General features: G+C 43.8%; 1 protein-coding gene across 1 annotated transcript in view; it reads left to right on the forward strand.

The window, feature by feature from the left end:
* The window catches only part of LOC144497191 (procollagen galactosyltransferase 2-like), a 179481-nt gene that overhangs the window by 144879 nt on the left and 15785 nt on the right, over positions 1-18817 (forward strand). Inside the window, exons 6-7 of the mRNA XM_078218063.1 lie at positions 10908-11027; positions 15903-15979. Of these exons, the coding sequence (XP_078074189.1) occupies positions 10908-11027; positions 15903-15979 (197 nt within the window). The remainder of the gene's footprint in view (positions 1-10907; positions 11028-15902; positions 15980-18817) is intronic.

Raw genomic sequence — 18817 nt, forward strand, 5'->3', positions numbered from 1 at the left:
CAGCTTTCCAGTGTATCTTTCTGGGCACTCCATAGCATGTGGAGCATCCCACACGGCAACGGCACCACCAATGCACCACAATCTACCCCATCCCGACCCTTATCAGCAGGGTCTGCCTTTTTGCCACTGGCGTTCCCCCAACTTGACTCACCTGCATTGGAGGGAGCCCTGCCACTGAGGCACCCTCTCCCTGGAGCTGTAACCTCAGCACTGTCCACTACAAGTGTGGGCGCTGCTGCAGCTACCAGGCTTTTAGCTTTCAAACTCCGCTATCTGCGTTGGTGGGATTCGAAGCCAGGTCCTCGGAGCTCTGGATTACTAGCCCAGTGACAATACCCTCACTTCCCTCTTGGCTGGGGTCAGTGCCTGGGGAGAGAGAAGAACCTCTAAAAGGAGAGTCAGTGACGAGAGGCTCATCTTGTTTAATATCGTTACTGAGAGTGAGTTGTGAACTTAGGAAACATGTCTTTACAGAGGATCGTTGGAGCAGGAAATGCTTTGTCACAGGCAGTGGTTGAGGCAAAACCATTCAATTTTTAAAGGTCAGAATAAATTTTTAAAATTGATAAAGAGTATGTAGAGGTCAGAGAGGAGAGCAGGAAGATTAGGTTTGGATTGCTTCCAGCAAATCACCAACACAAACATGATGGGCCAAATGGCCTCTTTTTGAACCATGAACACGCTCTTCTACTTTCTAGTGCTTGAAAATTGGAGCCTTTAAGTGCACATTTCCAAATCTTGGTCAGAGTTTTCTGCAATGAGGCCTACTCTTAGGCCTGCAAATCTACCCTTGAAAACAAGCCACATTTCCTTAACTTTTTCCTTGTTAAATAAAATCTCAATACCTCTCAATAGCTTCTCTGTCACTCATGGCAAGCAAATGAATGACAATAATATTCTCCAGCATTACGTGGCAAGAATGAGGCCCGACAATACTTCTGTAATAGTAATATAACCTCATTTGATTTGTATTTTTGCTGATTTGATTTGCTTGTGCATCTTACTCCTGCTAATTGCTATAAAAATATTTTTAGAGATTTATTCAGTATTGTGGAAGTTAGATTACAATAATTGTGAAAATTAAAGTTCCATAATTGTCAAAAGAAAACTCTTGTCAAGTAATGGAAAATGCTCATCAGCATACGAGGCCTTCAGTGAAGCCAGTGCTTGCATCTTCAGGATAAACTGTAATCTTCACCCTGTGTAAGTCCCATAAACATCCCGTTCCCAGCCTTCACCAGAGGATGGAAAATAAGACATTTCCATCACAAAATGCCAAAGAGCAAGATATGGGGACATATTATGCTAATGAAGGATTGGCAGGAGACAGTTTCTATTGGATAAGAAAGGGCAAAAGGCTATGCTACTGGTGCAACTGTATGCAAATGAAGGATTAGAGAATTACCTGTTTCTCATTTGCTGTAATTAACTATAACTGCTAAATTGTTTGTATCAACAGAACACCCTGCAATGCTTTGTGCTGCATCGTAGTCTCACTTGTGCACAAGTTATTAAAGCTTGGAAATTGAGTACTTTGGTTTTAAGTATTGTCTGTGCCCAAAGCCGACGACAGTATAACCTTTAAATCTTTTATTCATTCAGCATGCTGTACCATGAACTTGACAACAACATTTGTTAAACTATTGGTCTCTAGTTCCTATGTATGGCTAGAGGTAATTTTAAGTAACATTGTATATATGAACAGCATTCACGATCTGTTTATTTACAAATAGAAGAATATTCCTTGTCTCTCATTCACTTCCAGGCAGGATTAAGTAATTAGATTTATAGCTGTAAGTAATATCTCTTTACTTAATCTTTTCCCAGTATATAAAATTTGTTTAAATATATACAGTATATTTATACCTATTCTGGGCTTTCTGTTAAATATTTGTGTTCAGGGCAACACATGATGTTTGTACCCATATTAAAATCTGCTGGTGATGAGTAACCCTTTTATGTGGCACTGGGCTTGAATATGCAAGAGAGCAGAGCATAGAGCAAGCTGTCCTGTGTATATACTTCTGATACTAAAGATAGGTCTCTTCCTATAGATGACAAGGAAACCCTGAGGCTTTGGGACAGCAATTGCTTGGCACAGCCACAGCTGGAAGGTGTTCCCAGGAAACCAAGTATGAGAACATCTCCAGGGTTTTGATGTATATTGTGGCTGGGATGCAAAGAGACAAGCAGCCGACAAAGGACCGCTTCACCTCCAACTGGTGAAGCCGCCCTTTGATGGAATTAGATATGTAGACAGACTTGGCTCAGAAATATATGGACAGACTGTGCCAGGGACCTGGGCTTGATTCCCAGCTTGGGTCACTGTCTGTGTGGAGTTTGCATGTTCTTCCCGTGTCTATGTGAGTTTCCTCTGGGTGCTCTGGTTTCTTCCCACAGTCCAAAGATGTGCAGGTTAGGTGGATTGGCCATGCTAAATTGCCCCTTAGTATCATGGGGACTAGCTGGGGTAAATGCATGGGGTTATGGGGATAGGGCCTGGGTGGGATTGTGGTCGGTGCAGACTCAATGAGCCAAATGGCCTCCTCTGCACCGTAGGATTCTATGATTCTATTCTATGATTCTATAAGAAGGGTAACGATAATGTACAGCTCCCTATGTTACTTGTGATAACCTTCCAATTCCTGTTGTCTAAACCAAGCACGTGCTTGTGAGTTTTCCAGTCAGGAACAGTTGGCTATCCTTCCCGGGGGGAGGCAAAGATAAAAAGGAGCAAAGTATTTGGTGTTGAAGGTGATTTTTGTTTACTCCAGGCAATGGATATTTGGAACCAAGTCCACAACTTGCACCAGGCTCAGTAATTGAGCAATATCTCAAGATTTACAATAATCTAAGCGAGGACTACAGCAGTCCACCATTAAATAATTTGCAACCCAATTCTGAATCGTAGATTTCCTACAATACAGAATGAGGCCATTCGGCCCATCGAGTCTATACCAACCACAATCCCACGCAGGCCCTATTCCCGCAAGCCCACACATTTACCCTGCTAATCCCCTGACACTAAGAAGCAATTTAGCATGGCCCATCAACCTAACCTGCACATTTTTGGACTGTGGGAGGAAACGGGAGCACCTGAAGGAAATCCACACAAACAATCGTGTCTGTGTGGGTTTCCTCCGGGTGCTTCGGTTTCCTCCCACAGTCCGAAAGCTGTGCTGGTTAGGTACATTGGCCATGCTAAATTCTCCCTCAGTGTACCCGAACAGGCGCCAGAGTGTGGCGACTAAGGGATTTCACAGTAACTTCATTGCAGTGTAAATGTAAGCCTACTTGTAACGCTAATAAATAAACTTTAAGTGCCGCTGCTACATCTTATTTTTTGCTCAAAGTGTATGGATAGTAATTCTTCTGGAATAAGGGAATCGGGGTCTCAAAGTTCCCACTAGACCCCATCCAAGCTGAGGATTGCTGGGATACACCTATTGAATTGAAATTGTTGACATTGAAGACCAATCACATTGAACCAACTGATGGTATTCTGTAGGTGGGTCTGATAGGCATTTGTTTAATTCACTCCTCGCTAGCATTGCCTTCCAGAACAGGAAGATGGACAAACTCCCTAAGTGGTGACAGGAACTTAAAATTCAGTGTAGGTTTGTTCAAAAATGATGCCCATTTATCATATCAAATTTGTGTTGCTTTTGTCTCATCAGAAGCCATCTTGAGCACTGATCTTAAATAAGGAATCGCAGTGTAGATTGTAACAGGGTCAGTTCGCTATAATGCCCTTGTTGTAATAAGACATTGAACTACCATAGTCATAACTCACTCTTTCTATGAATATTACTCAATGTTATTCAGTAATATTATGTCGATATTACTGAAATTATAAGAGTGAAATTGGACAGGCAAAATGCTTCTTTCCATTGTGAAACATAGCAACTGCTATTTTTGGTTATATCCCAATGTGAGCATTAAGCAGGACCAGTGTATCTCGTTATTCAAGGTCATGGCTTTCTGCATTTCTCTGAATAATTGTCACAGCTCCGGATTGTTGTCTGGGGACCCTCGCGTATGGAGGTCCTGCGAGAATTTACCAAAATCTGGTGTGAAAAACCTTGCAGCGCCTCAAAGTGGACTGTAAATTCTTCAAGGTTTTAGGATATTGCACTGTGGCTAGTTTTTCTTGATGATCCAACTTAGTCCGCTACCCTTTCCTGTTCTTCGCAATCCGAGGAAATCTGCCTCTTCGCACACCAACTGAGTTTTTATTTGATGTTGATCAGAAAACCAGCAAAAATAAGAAAAGGGATTCCAGTTGTTCCTAGAGGTTAGCATGTGACGTGAAAATATCAGCTATCTAAGTGTTAACATTTTTAGCGTCTTTTGAGATATTCATGTCAGCGGCAGAAAAAAAGTCATGATGTGGAGATGCCGGCATTGGACTGGGGTAAACACAGTAAGAAGTTTAACAACACCAGGTTAAAGTCCAACAGGTTTATTTGGTAGCAAAAGCCACACAAGCTTTCGAAAGCTTGTGTGGCTTTTGCTACCAAACAAACCTGTTGGACTTTAACCTGGCGTTGTTAAACTTCTTACTGCAGAAAAAAAGAACAGGGCTATTTTGAAATCCAGCAATACCGAGAGCTGTCCGGCGCAAGTCATAGCGGCTTTGTTCCAATTAGTGTCTTTAATCAGTTCTGAGAAAAAGCCATTAGCAAGGTCATTGCAGTATAATGTTCTCTCCTGATAATGGATTGCAGGGCCACGGAATTCTGCTGCTGTGTATTATGCAGGGCTGTAATTTTAATAACAGCCCTATAATCAATCACTAGCCTCCATCCCCCGTCTGGTGGATGAATTAGTTGGAGATGGCATTTTGACTAGAATCCCTTGGGTGGGGTTTCCTGGCCCTTCTTGCTGGTGGGATCTTCCAGTCCCGCCGAAGACTAATCTCTTTCCCCCCTCCCCTCCCACCACCCGCAGAAGAACCGGCAAATGGCAAGCTGTCTCCACCACCAGAAACTTTGCCGCGGGTAGGGTGGATAATCCTGCCCCTTGTTCTTCCAACAAGGGGATCCGGATTTAATTCCGGCCTTGGGTCACTGTCTATATGGAGTTTACACGTTCCCCCCGTGTCTGCATGGGTTTCCTCCAGGTGCTCCGATTTCTTCCCACAATTCAAAGATGTGTGGGTTAGCCGGATTGGCCGTGCTAAATTGCTCTTTGGTATCCGGGAGCTCCGGTTTCCTCCCACAGTCTGAAAGACGTGCTGGTTAGGTGCATTGACCCGAACAGGCGCCAGAGTGTGGCGACTAGGGGAATTTCACAGTAACTTCATTTCAGCGTTAATGTAAACCCTACTTGTGACTAATAAATAAACTTTAACTTTAACTTTAGTATCAAAAGATGGTAAATGTGCAGGGTTGCGGGGATAGGGGATGAGCCTGGGTAAGATGCTCTTTCAGAGAGTCAGTTCAGATTGATTGGTCAGATGGCCTCTGCTCCGTGGGGACTCGATGGTTCTAATTCTTTAATAATGTTAAGAAGATTCAATTTCACTTTATGACCCTATATTAGCCATTGTTTGTATGGGGCGGGGGGGGGGGGGGGGGGCGTTGTGCCAGCCTGTATCAAGTGATGTTTTATTGCCACAGGGTATTAACAAGCTGTTCTAGAAGCCCCCCGCCCCCCCCCCCCCCCCCCAGCACTCCAACCTCCCCCACACCCCCACCCGTCCATCCGTCCGTCCGTCCGTTCCCCAATTCAGTTTTATCTGTATGTGCTGTTGTCCGTCATCCTGGTCAGCAGACATGCCTGGTTCAGATTTTGAGGTTGTGTTTTCGATTGGTACGTCCCGTAATGAGGGGACAGATTAAGACTGGTACTAGACCTGCCTCTAGAATAACTGTGATCCCATACACTGCATTGGGTATGTTTCAGCATTCAATTGGCTGTGTCTTGAATGTGTGCGAATCCCCCTAACAGTATGTTACATACTGGGCTTCCCAAATCTACCCACTTAGATTTTTTAATTCTGGAGTCCATAATAATGTAATTAGCTCTTGTATCAAAGAAGGCCTCAGTCGACAGGATTTCCAGGGGGAAATTCTAGAGGCCCTGGCTGGGTGTCAGGTAGCCAATCCTGAATGTTATGATTCTCACGATCCTGAGTTTTATTGTTGGTCTAACTTCTGGGGTGGGATTCTCCGGCCGCACTCGCCTGAAAACCGGAGATTCCTGCCTGACTTCAGTGGACCATTACATGGTCCGCCCCCTGACTGCTAGAATTCCAGTGGTGGGCGGGATGAGAGAATTCTGGCCCTGATCTTTTTAACTGATTTCTGTTTTTCCCTCTTGGGGGCACCGTCCTTTCTCAGAGTTACAAAGCCAATGCATAGAGTGGACAGGACAAGCCCTTAATCCATCTCCTTGCTTGGTCCAAAAACCAATTCAAATTCCAATTGAATCCAATTAATTTTCCCACAAAAGGGACATACTAGATCCAAGCTGACAAGAACAAGCATTACACCTGATTTTGGGCTTGATCCTATCTTTATCTTAGCCAAAAGGCCGAGAAGCTTGCTGTTGGGGATAATGTTGTTCCTGCCTGGAATTTCGTTGATCCCTATTCCGTTCATCCAATTTGTATGAGGACCCACATTTCAATTTTTTCCCACTCGAGCAGATAAGGTTTTGCACAACATTAAACATAAATTTAGAAAAATAGAGTAGCTATGAAGTAAAGAAACAACTTGCTGAGCAAAAAAAGTCAATTTGATATATTTTTTAAAATTAAGTAATGAACAAAGATGACGATTAGAGTTAATGTATGAGAGGCTGAAAGGATAAGAGTAGTGAGTCCAGCTCATTTCAGTCTCAGGGTGTCAACCACTCATCTTCACTTCTGCGAGTGGGCGTGAGTGTCTGTTGTGTCTGGGAGTAAAGACGAGGGTGTGGGAGAACCCCCTAGGACTGGAGTGAACCACACACACACACACATAGGCACACTCACTTTCTCTCACACACTCACACTCACCCACTCTCTCAGGCACACAATCATTCACATGCAATCATTCTCTCATACACACTCTGTCACACACACACGCACACGCACACACACACACACAGTCATTCACTCACTCACTCACTCACTCACTCACTCTCGCGATCCTAATGGTGAATTGAGGGAATTTGTGATGTAAGCTCTATTGGATTTGTTGTTGTAGATCCTTGAATCAGGATCTTACACTCACTGTCAGCAAAACACTCCTTCTGTACTTAACCTAAAAAACACATTCAGATATGAATGTAGGTTCTGTATCAAAACGCAGACTCACGTTTTGGGCACTATACTGCGGTTAATTGCAATCCTCGCCCATTTAGAATAGAATGGAATCGCTCGATAGAATCGCTACAGTGCAGTAGGAGGACATCTGGCCCATTGAATCTGCACCAACTCTCTGAAAGAGCATCTTACCTGGGCCAACCCTCCCCTTCCCCCCTCCTGTCCTGTCCCCATAGCCCCATAACCATATTTACCATGGCTAATCCACTTAACCTGAACATCTTTTTGGGCAGTAAGGGCCAATTTAGCCTGGCCAATCCACCTATCCTGCACACTTTGGGAGTAGTTTGGGATTATTTGAGATAAGGCCTATCTCCCAATTAACCCGCCTCAACTTCAACCAGAGGAAGTCAGATTCAAGGACACAAAACTGCATCCACTGAGTCTAAACAGCCTCCACCTGTCGAGATTATTTCCTTCTTCCCGATTGCCTGATAGATTTTTTTAAAAATCTAGGTTGTAATTTTCCTGGATATTATAAGGGCTTGGATGAATCCTCACTAAGTATTTCCCCACCATAAGAGAATAGGAGACTGCTCCATGAATCTTTGATACAGAAGATTAAATGAGAGAAATTAAGTTTTGAGTCTGTACAGATTTTTTAAAATAAGAAAACTTGCAAACATAAATCACACCACTAGAAAAATCTCCAAAAGAAAGGACAATGTGATATCTTACAACCTTTATTAATATTTAAAGACTATTCAAAGACTAATTCCCGCACAACCTCAGTCAGAGGCAGCGAGACCCAAGGACACATAATGTGATGTAAACACTGCTTGACCTACAAATGAAGGATTATTACCGCGATGATTTACATTTTAAATGCACACAAATTCATTAAAATAAGAAAGCATGCAATTGAAGCAGTTATACATAAATTGCAAACAAGATGAATCCTGAAAAGAAGATAGCTAGTTCTTATTCCTATATGAGAATCCTAGGTTTAGACTTGTTACAGAAAGAGCATTTCAAAGTAAGGATACTCATCAAATATTAAAGATATATTACCATCATTGCCAAGCATGCAAGATTCGTTAGGCTCAGACCAGGTGAATTAACGAGAATCTAACAAATCTGAAGATGTAAGATTTTGTTGAGATATTCATGATGAATTTTGGGGTTGTATAGTTATTAATGGTTACGTGGATGATGGTCATTTGATCAATAATAGATTCATTAATATCCTATATTTGGTGAGAGAACCACCATCTATAATGAGGGTGCCCATTCAATTTTGAAGAGATGTCATTTTAAATTTGTTCCTAAACACTGGAGGTCACTTAACAGTCAAGGGACAACGTCCAGCAAGTTAATAAGACTTGAGGTCCATCTTTCTTCTATATGATTGCAGTTTTACTGGCAAGCTAGCATCACGTGTGCTAATGTACCGGCTGATTTGATTTGATTTATTATTGTCACATATCTTGGGATATAGTGAAAAGTACTGTTTCTTGTGAGCTATACAGAAAAAACATACCATTCATAGAGTACATAGCGGAGAAGGAAAGGATTGGATGTAGAATATAACGTTTCAGTTACAGGTAGGGTGAAGGGAAAGATTAGCTTAATATGTAGTAGGACCATTCAAAAGTCTGATGGCAGCAGGGAAGAAGCTGTTCTTGAGTCGGTTGCTACATGTTCTCAAAATTTTGTATCTTTTTCCCGAATAAGAAGGTGGAAGAGATTATATCCGGGGTGCATGGTGTCCTTAATTATGCTGGCTGCTTTTCCGAGGCAGCAGGATGTGTAGACAGAGTCAATGGATGGGAGGCTGGTTTGTGAGATGGGCTACATTCACGACCTTTTGTAGTTTCTTGCGATCTTGGACAGAGCAAGAGCCATACCAAGCTGTGATACATCTAGAAAGGATGCTTTCTATGGTGCATCTGTAAATATTGGTGCGATTTGTAGCAGACATGCCAAATTTCCTTAGTCTCCTGAGAAAGTAGAGGCGTTGGTGGGCTTTCTTAACTATAGCATCGGCGTGGAGGGACCAGGACAGATTGTTGGTGATCTGGACACCTAAAAACTTGAAGCTCTCGACCATTTCCACTTCATCACTGTCACTTCCTGACTACCTCCTTTGTTTCACTGACATTGAGGGGGAGATTATTGTGGGGGAATTAATTCCAGATGCAGTGGGGGCAATTCTCTGTGACCGCTAGCTGTAGCCAGGATTCCCGGTGCCTGTTGAATCGGACATGAGGACCAAAACGGCATCAAACCCATTGCGAGTCTCCCTGCTCGCTGCACTGGCCCCGATCAGATTCCCACTCTTGATGTCTTTTCAATATTTAAGAGAAACGATACCATCGTAAATTCTCCTGAAGTTCCTTTCGATGTGAATTTAGAGCTTATCCTTACCTTCTCCAAAATCCTTTTTCTTAGAACCAGAGAATCCATATAGTGCAGAAGGAGGCCATTCGGCCCATCCAGCAGCACCGACAACAATCCCACGCAGGTCCCATCCCAGTAACCTCACGTATTTGCCCTGCAAATGTCCCTGGCACTAAGGGGCAATTTAGCATGGCCAATCAACCTAACCTGCATATCTTTGGACTGTGGGTGGAAACCAGAGCACTCAGAGGAAACCCACGCAAACACGGGGAAAACGTGCAAACTCCACACAAATAGTGACCCAAGGTCAGAATTGAACCTGGCTCCCTTTGCTTTGAGGCAGCAGTGCTAACCACTGTGCCACCGTGCCACCTTAGTGTAAAGAGAACTAGAAAGGCTCTGGTGCTACTATATGCATGGCGCAGATAAGATCCGTTTAAAATCTGTTGGAACCAGAGTTGTGAACTAGTGCTGCCCATGTTTATGTTTTAAGGTTTCTGGGTAAAAATGGCTACCATGAATATGTATCTCATTTCTATAGTATGGTATCCTAAATGTATATAAATTCTACCAATTTATTTGTGTATTTCCTTCACAGTGTATGCTTATTTTCAAAATCATAGCTGCTTGTAATTAAACTGTCCATGTACGTGTAAGTGTTTCTGGGTAAAAATGGCTATCAGTTAGCCTGTAACCATTTTCTCAATTCTAAAGTACAATGTCCTAATATATGAGTTCTACCTAATACTTATATTTTTCCTATTCATTTTTACCTGTCACAAGACTACCTTTCATCAATATCCCATAATAGGTGAAAGGAGAACTTATTAGAATGTATTTCTAAAAAATATTATTTTGAATTTGTTCTTGAAAACTGGACCTGGGTCAATTTTGCTTTGTTAAGGTAAAGGTTCCAACAAGGTAATAGGGCTGGAGGCATGTTGTTCTTTTATCTGACTGCGGTTTAATTATCAGGGCTAGGATTATATGCTTACATGCTAGTGTTATAGCAAGAACCTTGGAAAACCAATTTACATGTGTGTATTTCTTACTGGTGAATTCACGTCATAAAGGGAATTAACCATGTTGCTTGGCAAGCTGGTTTTTGCTCCTGTCAAAATATGTTTCACTGTGAGTTTACCCAAGTAACGTCTAATCTAATATTCCTAAATTAATCCTATATTGTTTGATCCTTGTTCTTTCACATTCTAACAGAACAAATGCTGAATAATTGTTATTTTCTATTTCATTCTAGAGGTTCAGATGCACATATGCAACAGAGAACACTATGGCTATCTTCCAGTTCCACTAAAGGCCCAACAGTCCTTGCAAGAGGATGTTGAAAGCTTTGTCCACGTTCTTATCGAAAGAATGAGTAAGTCTGCTGACAAAGACAGAAAAAAATCTGTATCAGCCTTGAGACATTTTCTAACAAATAATTTAAATCCTCCATGCACAGTGGAACATTTCAGAAAAAGGAATCGCCAAATCACAGGCAAGGTGTGAAATACTGGCTTATTATAAGAGAAATAATTGGAACGCAAAGTTACTTCTTCACCTACTTTCCTTCATTAAGTTAAGCAGTTAGGAAAGCCACGCAGAATTAGTTTTATTTCATGAATGTAAACCGCTCCAGTAGGAATCAAAGGGTTCTTTAAATTAAATCCACCCAGGGGACACCCAGAAGTTTTCGTCCCATCCAAATCCTTTTTTGCACTAAAGGTGACTCTGAATGTGAAAGCTCCACCTGTAGATGCTTTCCCACCAACTGCAGTGCTGTTCCATTTGACTCACATTGTCAAAGAGAGACATTTAACCCAACAAAATATACATGAGAAGGGCAGTGGCAAACTTGAAAATGGAGCGCTTAGACAATTCTGTCCTTGGATTGGCATCAGAGCTAATTTTGTATCAGCTAACTTGGTGCACCATCACCGGTGGTCGCTGTGCACACTAAGCCTGGAGCATGTCACTTTTCCAATTTGTAGCTTGGGGCTGCTGAGGCTCAAGTGTGGCACTGACACCCACAGCAACCTAGGTTGGCCAACACGATAGAAATCAGGGATCAACCCCGGGGACCTTTGATCTGAATGGTGCGGTACCGCCTGATGCTACCGTGCAAAGGGACCTGGGGGTCCTTGTGCATGAGACGCAAAAGCCCAGTCTGCAGGTACAACAGGTGATCAAGAAGGCAAATGGGATGTTGGCCTATATTGCGAGGGGGATAGAATATAAAAGCAGGGATGTCTTGATGCACCTGTACAGGGCATTGGTGAGGCCGCAGCTGGAATACTGTGTGCAGTATTGGTCCCCTTATATGAGGAAGGATATATTGGCATTGGAGGGAGTGCAGAGAAGGTTCACCAGGTTGATACCGGAGATGAGGGGTTTGGATTATGAGGAGAGGCTGAGGAGATTGGGTTTGTACTCGTTGGAGTTTAGAAGGATGAGGGGGGATCTTATGGAGACTTATAAGATAATGCGGGGGCTGGATAGGGTGGAGGCGGAGAGATTCTTTCCACTTAGTAAGGAAGTTAAAACTAGAGGACACAGCCTCAAAATAAAGGGGGGTCGGTTTAAGACAGAGTTGAGGAGGAACTTCTTCTCCCAGAGGGTGGTGAATCTCTGGAATTCTCTGCCCACTGAGGTGGTGGAGGCTACCTCGCTGAATATGTTTAAAGCGCGGATGGATGGATTCCTGATCGGTAAGGGAATTAAGGGTTATGGGGATCAGGCGGGTAAGTGGTACTGATCCACGTCAGATCAGCCATGATCTTATTGAATGGCGGGGCAGGCTCGAGGGGCTAGATGGCCTACTCCTGCTCCTATTTCTTATGTTCTTATGTTCTTATGATACATTTTGCACACTGGGCTGCTGAGGACAGTCCTGAGGCTTACCAGTTTTACAAATCACTGAGGTACCTTTGACCTTCTCTAGTTAACTTGGCCATTCGGGATCCCTGACGGAATTTGCCGAAGGCTGGAGATCGAGATGAAAATGGGCAACAAATTCCTTTCCATCTCCACTTCAGATGCTGCAAATATAAAAAGTAGCAAACTCATGATAACAGCAGAGAGGCTCATATTTCACATATTTGGCACATCTTGATAATCACCCTGGATTAATGAGCTGACAGTGTTTAAAGTGCTCAGTATGCATTTGCAAACATGCTTTCACACCATGGGGAGAATTTTGAGCCCACGTTACCCGTAAGCTAGAATGGCAATGTGAGCATAAAATCCTGGGTGAATCGGGAAACGTGATTCTCACTGGCGAGATCACGATTTCTGATTCCCGCACCCCTCGCCGAAGATGGAAGGAGGTTGCTATGCGGGAAGTTCGGGGACCTAATTTAGATACATTAGCATCTTATTAGCGAGTTCCCCCCCTCACAGAATATTCATTGCACGCTGGCATGATGTCATGTTGGCACGATCTACAACAGCTGTATAAAAACAAGAACTGGCGACCTCACCTCTAAAGGGGATATCCGAGGTGAGAACGCAGGTCTCCATCACCCTCCAGGGTGCCAATTGCTGAGGCCATACGAGAAAGGATGCCGGGGAACCAGACAGGTACAATTTGGGGCAGGGGTGGTGGGGGTGGGTGGAGCAGCAGGGGTGTTCATTCCCGTATTTTGTGGGAAGTGAGGTCGCTTGCAAGCCCTAGTGGCCCTTCATGCTGTGAGCCTCTAGGGTTCTGGCGGCTACCTTTGACCCCCCGTCACTAGGCTTGAGGCGATGCCTCCAGTGAGTGATTGGTCTTCAGCAATGGCAGCTGGAAGTGGGAATGTGCATGAATGAGCAACCGATTGGCTCCTACTACTTAACCCTTTGGGAACTGTGGCCCTAAGCATTGAACACCAAGGCTTACATTCACCTCTCCATTACTGCGAGGTGTCACACAAGTTGCCCCGAATGTAAGGTGATAGTGTAGAAGCGCTCATCGGTCACCCCGTCCAGGACATGAGGGATGGCAGTGTCTCATTCTCCTGTGTGGTTAGAATACAGATCGGTTCAATGCACTGAGATGTGAACATCTGTTCTGAGGGGGATGGTCAGGGTGACAGCTGTGACATCTCTTCAGTGCTGCTCTCTGAGATGTCTCTCTTGAAGCTGCCCAGTTTTGTGGTGTCCAGAGGGCACGAGGATGGGGTCCAGGCTTCTCGACTGATTGTCCTAGAGTGGAAGGGAAATGGTATTAGTGCTGGGCAGGGGTACACTGAGAGGAGGAAGGTCACTCACATGTGTTCAGGGTTCTCCCCTGCCTTTAGCCCTAACCTCGCCCTCTGCACAGTTGCAGTCCTGCTCCTCCCCAGCCAGCTCAAGAGCTTGTTCCTCGAAGGGTGTAAGGGCCTTGAACTCAGGCATCAATCCGGCTGGCTGTGTCCACTCAGGCCCTGAGTTTGCCCTGCAATGAGACAGACCGGGAGAATGTGAGCAGGTGTAGTGCCAGGTCAGATAGTTGTCTAGTATGCATGGGGGCTGAGTGGGAGCGGGGATGTAAGGAGCAGGGGAGCTACTGGGAAGATAATGGGAAGGGGGGGGGGATGGGGGCGAGGTTGTCCTGGCAAGTGTTGGGGCCCCACGAGGTGAGTGGGAGTGAGATCTCCTTGGAGGTATGAGGGGTGAGTTAGTGGGTGCAGATTTACTCTGGCTTACCCCTTCTTTCGACCCTGTGGCCTTGTCCTCTTATCGAGTGAGCTGGCCCTCACTATCACAGGCACAGCATCCCAGGAGGGGTTGTTGACCTTGCTAGCTGGACGAATGGCCGATTGTAGGTACAGGATGTCAAGTCGCTGCTCAACACCATCCGGCAGTTTGCTGAGGACTCCCTCCATGAAACCTGTTGCTGTCTTCCAGGCAACCATTCCACCCGACTGGACTTGGAACAAGGGCTGGGGACTGCTGGTGGGGTATTTGAAAGGAACGCCCCGCTGATTACAGAGGTTAAGTTGTGACAGGGCGAGCAAATCAGAGGCAGGCTGCCACGGGCGCGGTGTGAAACTCATGGAGAAAAAGGTTTTTGGTTGAAGAGGCTGAATATACAGCAAATATTCTAGCCGTCGGCACCGACGGTTTTCTCTTTGTGCAAATGTGCTAATTATTGAAGGAAAGTCTAGCTTTTGTGCAATGTCACAGTTGATATTAAGCATGGCGAGACCATTGAAATGCTGTTGTCCCGTGGCTGAATGGTGCTAGTTCTTTACCTGCTTCAACACATTGGAAGTACGTTCACCTGAAGCCACTGATGCAAGCAAACTGACAGAAATACACAATGCAATTGTGATATTATGAAGCACCCCAGAGAGTCCAAATTTGAGTATTTCTTGAAGCAATTCCTTTGGCTTGCAATACAGAGTTTTCATTCTTGGGACTTTATGTTGAAAAATTATCCATTATAAAGAGCCAGTGTGAATAAATTGTACAACTTCAACTGTGCGCTAGCTCTGCTGCTTTAATATATCTACGTACTTGTACCCTTGGCAGTAGGATATGCTGCACAAATGCTGCCGATGTACAACACAGAACAGCAAAACTTACTTTTCATTCCTATAGTATTTACTTATGCGCATAAAAACAATGTTGTGAAATTTATCAAATGCCAAAAAAATTAACAAGTGACTAAATTTGAGGCCCAGGTCAAATGGCCCTCTTGGCCTCTCCTCTGACTGACCCTGGGTACAGCCACACTGCTGTTAGGCAGGGAGTTTGATGCCGTGACAATGAAGGAATGGTGACATAGTTCCAAGTTAGGATGGCGTGTGACTTGGAGGGGAACTTGCAGGTGGTGGTGTTCCCATGCATCAGCTGTCCTTGTCCTTTTAGGTGGTAGAGGTCACGGATCTGAAAGATGCTGGAAAAGGAGCCTTGGGGGTGTTGCTTGGTGTGTATAAATAATAAATATATATTATGCACTGACAAAAGTAGACCCCAGGGTTAGATAGCTTTGATCAACCTCACATTCATTATTTCAATTCATCTGCCTTCCAACACACATATTCAGTTCATTTCCTGAATTATGGGTGGAATATTGCAGCCCCACCTGCTGCTGGGATCATCAAGAGGCAATTGACTGGGCCGCTGGAAAATCCCAGCCATAAATTGTCCCAGTTTTATTCATTTTCAACCAAGTCATAACGAATCATCAATCATTTAAAAAAGAATATACTAAGTTTGTTTGGTTATACTGACAATATATAAACCACAATGAAATGTGTGCACTTTTAATTGCCCGTCTGTTTTGCAGTTGACCATCCTCCCATGGAACCTTCCAATAATGTTTCTGCACCCGTCAGACATGCGGACAAGATGGGATTCGATGAGGTGAGAGAAAGGGCTGCATAGTCATTGTTGAACAATTACTGAGGTATGAAAGACCATGAAGAGTTAGAGTGAAAACTGCCAGCTTTTTTTTCGAACGATCTTTGCTGTACCAAACCAGAATTTGGCCATAATTATCTGGCCGCGCTCGCCCCAAGACCGGAAAATCCCACCCGAGGTCAACGGACCAATACATGGTCCGTCCCCACCCGCTATGATTCCGTGATGGGAAAATTCCACGCTTTGGGTCTAAGTTAGCTTCAGCACGTACAAGCTATTGTTCAGAATTAAATTATGTGCTAACTGATTATTCCACAAAGAGAATAATCTTTCGGGAATGTAATAGGATTTTAATCTTACTCTCCACCTCACAGTGGAAAGTATCGTGGATAGCATGTATAGAGAGGTGGTCACACTGCAGGCTCAATCTTCACAGGCAGGAAGGGAGTGAGCAAACACCAGACAGAGCAAGAGGTGTAGGCAGCCAATGCAGGAATTCCCTATGACTATTCCCCTGCAAAGCAGATATACTCACTTTGGATACTGTTGAAAGGTATCGCCTCTCAGGAGAGAGCAACAACAACCAATTTCATCGCACCATGGTTGGCTCTACTGCACAGGGGAAGAGTAAAAAGTGTGGGAGTGCAATGGTTGCAGGGGATTCAATTGTAAAGGGGATAGACAGGCAGTTCTGTGGCCGCCAATGAGACTCCAGGATGGTATGTTGACTCCCTGGTGCCACGGTTAAGGATGTTTTAGAGTGGTTGCAAGACATTCTGGGGGTGGTGGGGTGAACAGCCAGTGGTCATGGTGCACATTGGTACAAATGTCATAGGTAAAAATGGGATGAGGTCCTAAAAGCAGAATATAGGAAATTAAAAAGCAAGTTGAAAAGTAGGACCTCAAAGGTGGTGCTCTCAGGGTTACTAACAGTGCCACATGCTGGTCAGAGTAGAAATAGTAGGATATATTGGATAAATATGTGGCTGAAGGGATGGTGTGAGTGGGGAGGATTTCAGATTCCTGGGACATTGGGACCAGTTCTGGGGGAGGTGGGACCAGTACAAACTGAACGGGTTTCACCTGAGCAGGACTGGGACTGGTGTCCTTGGGGGAGTACTTGCTAGAGTGATTGGGGAGGGTTTAAACTAAAATGGCAGGGGGATGGGATCCTATGCAAAGGGTCAGCAGAGGGGGAAATCAAGGACAAGAACAAAAAACAATAAGAAAAGTGATAGGCAGAGAAATCAAGGACGAGAATCAAACAGGGCCACAGTGAAAATTAATGGAAAGAGGACAAATGATTTTAAAAAGCCAAGCCTTAAAGCTTTGTGCCTTAATGTGTGTTGCATTTGCAATAAAGTGGATGAAGTAATTGTACAAACAGATATAAACAGGTATGATATAGATGGGATTACAGAGACATGGCTGCAGGGTGACCAGTACTAGGACTCCAGCTATTCACAATATATATTAATATATATATATAAATGTAATATCTCTAAATTTGCAGATTTGCTGGGTGGGAGGGTTAGGTATGTGGAAGATGCGGAGATGTTTCAGTGTGATTTGGACAAATCAGAAAGTGGGCAAATGCATAGCAGGTACAATATAATGTGGATAAATATAAGGTTATCCACTTTGGTAGCAAAAACAGGAAGACAGATTATTATCTGAATGGCTATCGATTAAGAGAGTGGAATGTGCAACTGGGTGTCCTTGTACATCAGTTGCTGAAAGTAAGCATACAGGCGAAGCAGGGGGTAAAGAAAGCAGATGTTAGCCTTCATAGTGAGAGGATTCGAATGCAGGAGCAGTGATGTCTTGGTGAAATTATACAGGATCTTGGTGAGGTCACACCTGGAATATTGTGTGCAGTTTTGGTCTCCTTATCTGAGGACGGATGTTCTTGCCATAGAGGTAGTATAGCGAAGGTTTACCAGATTGATTCCTGGGATGGCGGTACTGACATATGAGGAGAGATTGAGTTGGTTAGCATTATATTCGCTGGAGTTCAGAAGAATGAAGGGGGGATCTCAAAAACCTATAAAATTCTAATAGGACTAGACAGGCCAGATTCAGGAAGGATGTTCCCGATGGGGTGTGAGTTCAGAACCAGGGGTCACAGTTTAAGGATATGGGGCAAACCTTTTAGGACTGAGATGAGGAGAAATGTCACCACCCAGAGAATGGAAAGCCTGTGGAGTTCGTTACCACAGAAAGCAGTTGAGGCCAAAGCTTAGTATGCCTTCAAGAAGGAGTTGGATATAGTTCTTGGAGTGAAGGGGATCAAAGGATATTGGGGGAATGGTGGGATCAGGCTATTGAGATGGATGATCAGCCATGGTCATAATGACTAAAAGTGTCAAACAATCTACTCCTGCTCCTATTTCCTATGTTAAGCTCATCCACGACTATTTTAGCTACAACAATATAGCATAAAAACTATGTTAACATAAGATTATTGATTGAAAAGGTTATTTATAGGAAGTAAAGGCCATCTTCAAAAGCATGATATAGTATCAAAATGAACATATTGATAGCCTTTATTAGGCAAGATAAATTTGCAATGTCTTAGAAATAATAACAAAGGTAGTTCAGTGCAACAGCATAGCTATTTAATTAGAAAGGGCTAGAGTATGAACTGTGAGAAGGTTTGAGAATCACTGTTAATGGATCTCTCACTCTAAGTGGGTCAGCTCCTTGCTGGGGTGAGACCTTGCGATTACTAATCCTGCTCTTCAGCTCAGCTGTTTCTTTAGTTATAGTTTTATTTTTCCATACAGCAGCCCTTCTCAAATACTATGCAAAGGATCATTACTATGCAGATTATTAAAGGAG

This window comes from Mustelus asterias, chromosome 8 (assembly GCF_964213995.1).
Source record: "Mustelus asterias chromosome 8, sMusAst1.hap1.1, whole genome shotgun sequence".
Lineage (NCBI taxonomy): Eukaryota > Metazoa > Chordata > Chondrichthyes > Carcharhiniformes > Triakidae > Mustelus > Mustelus asterias.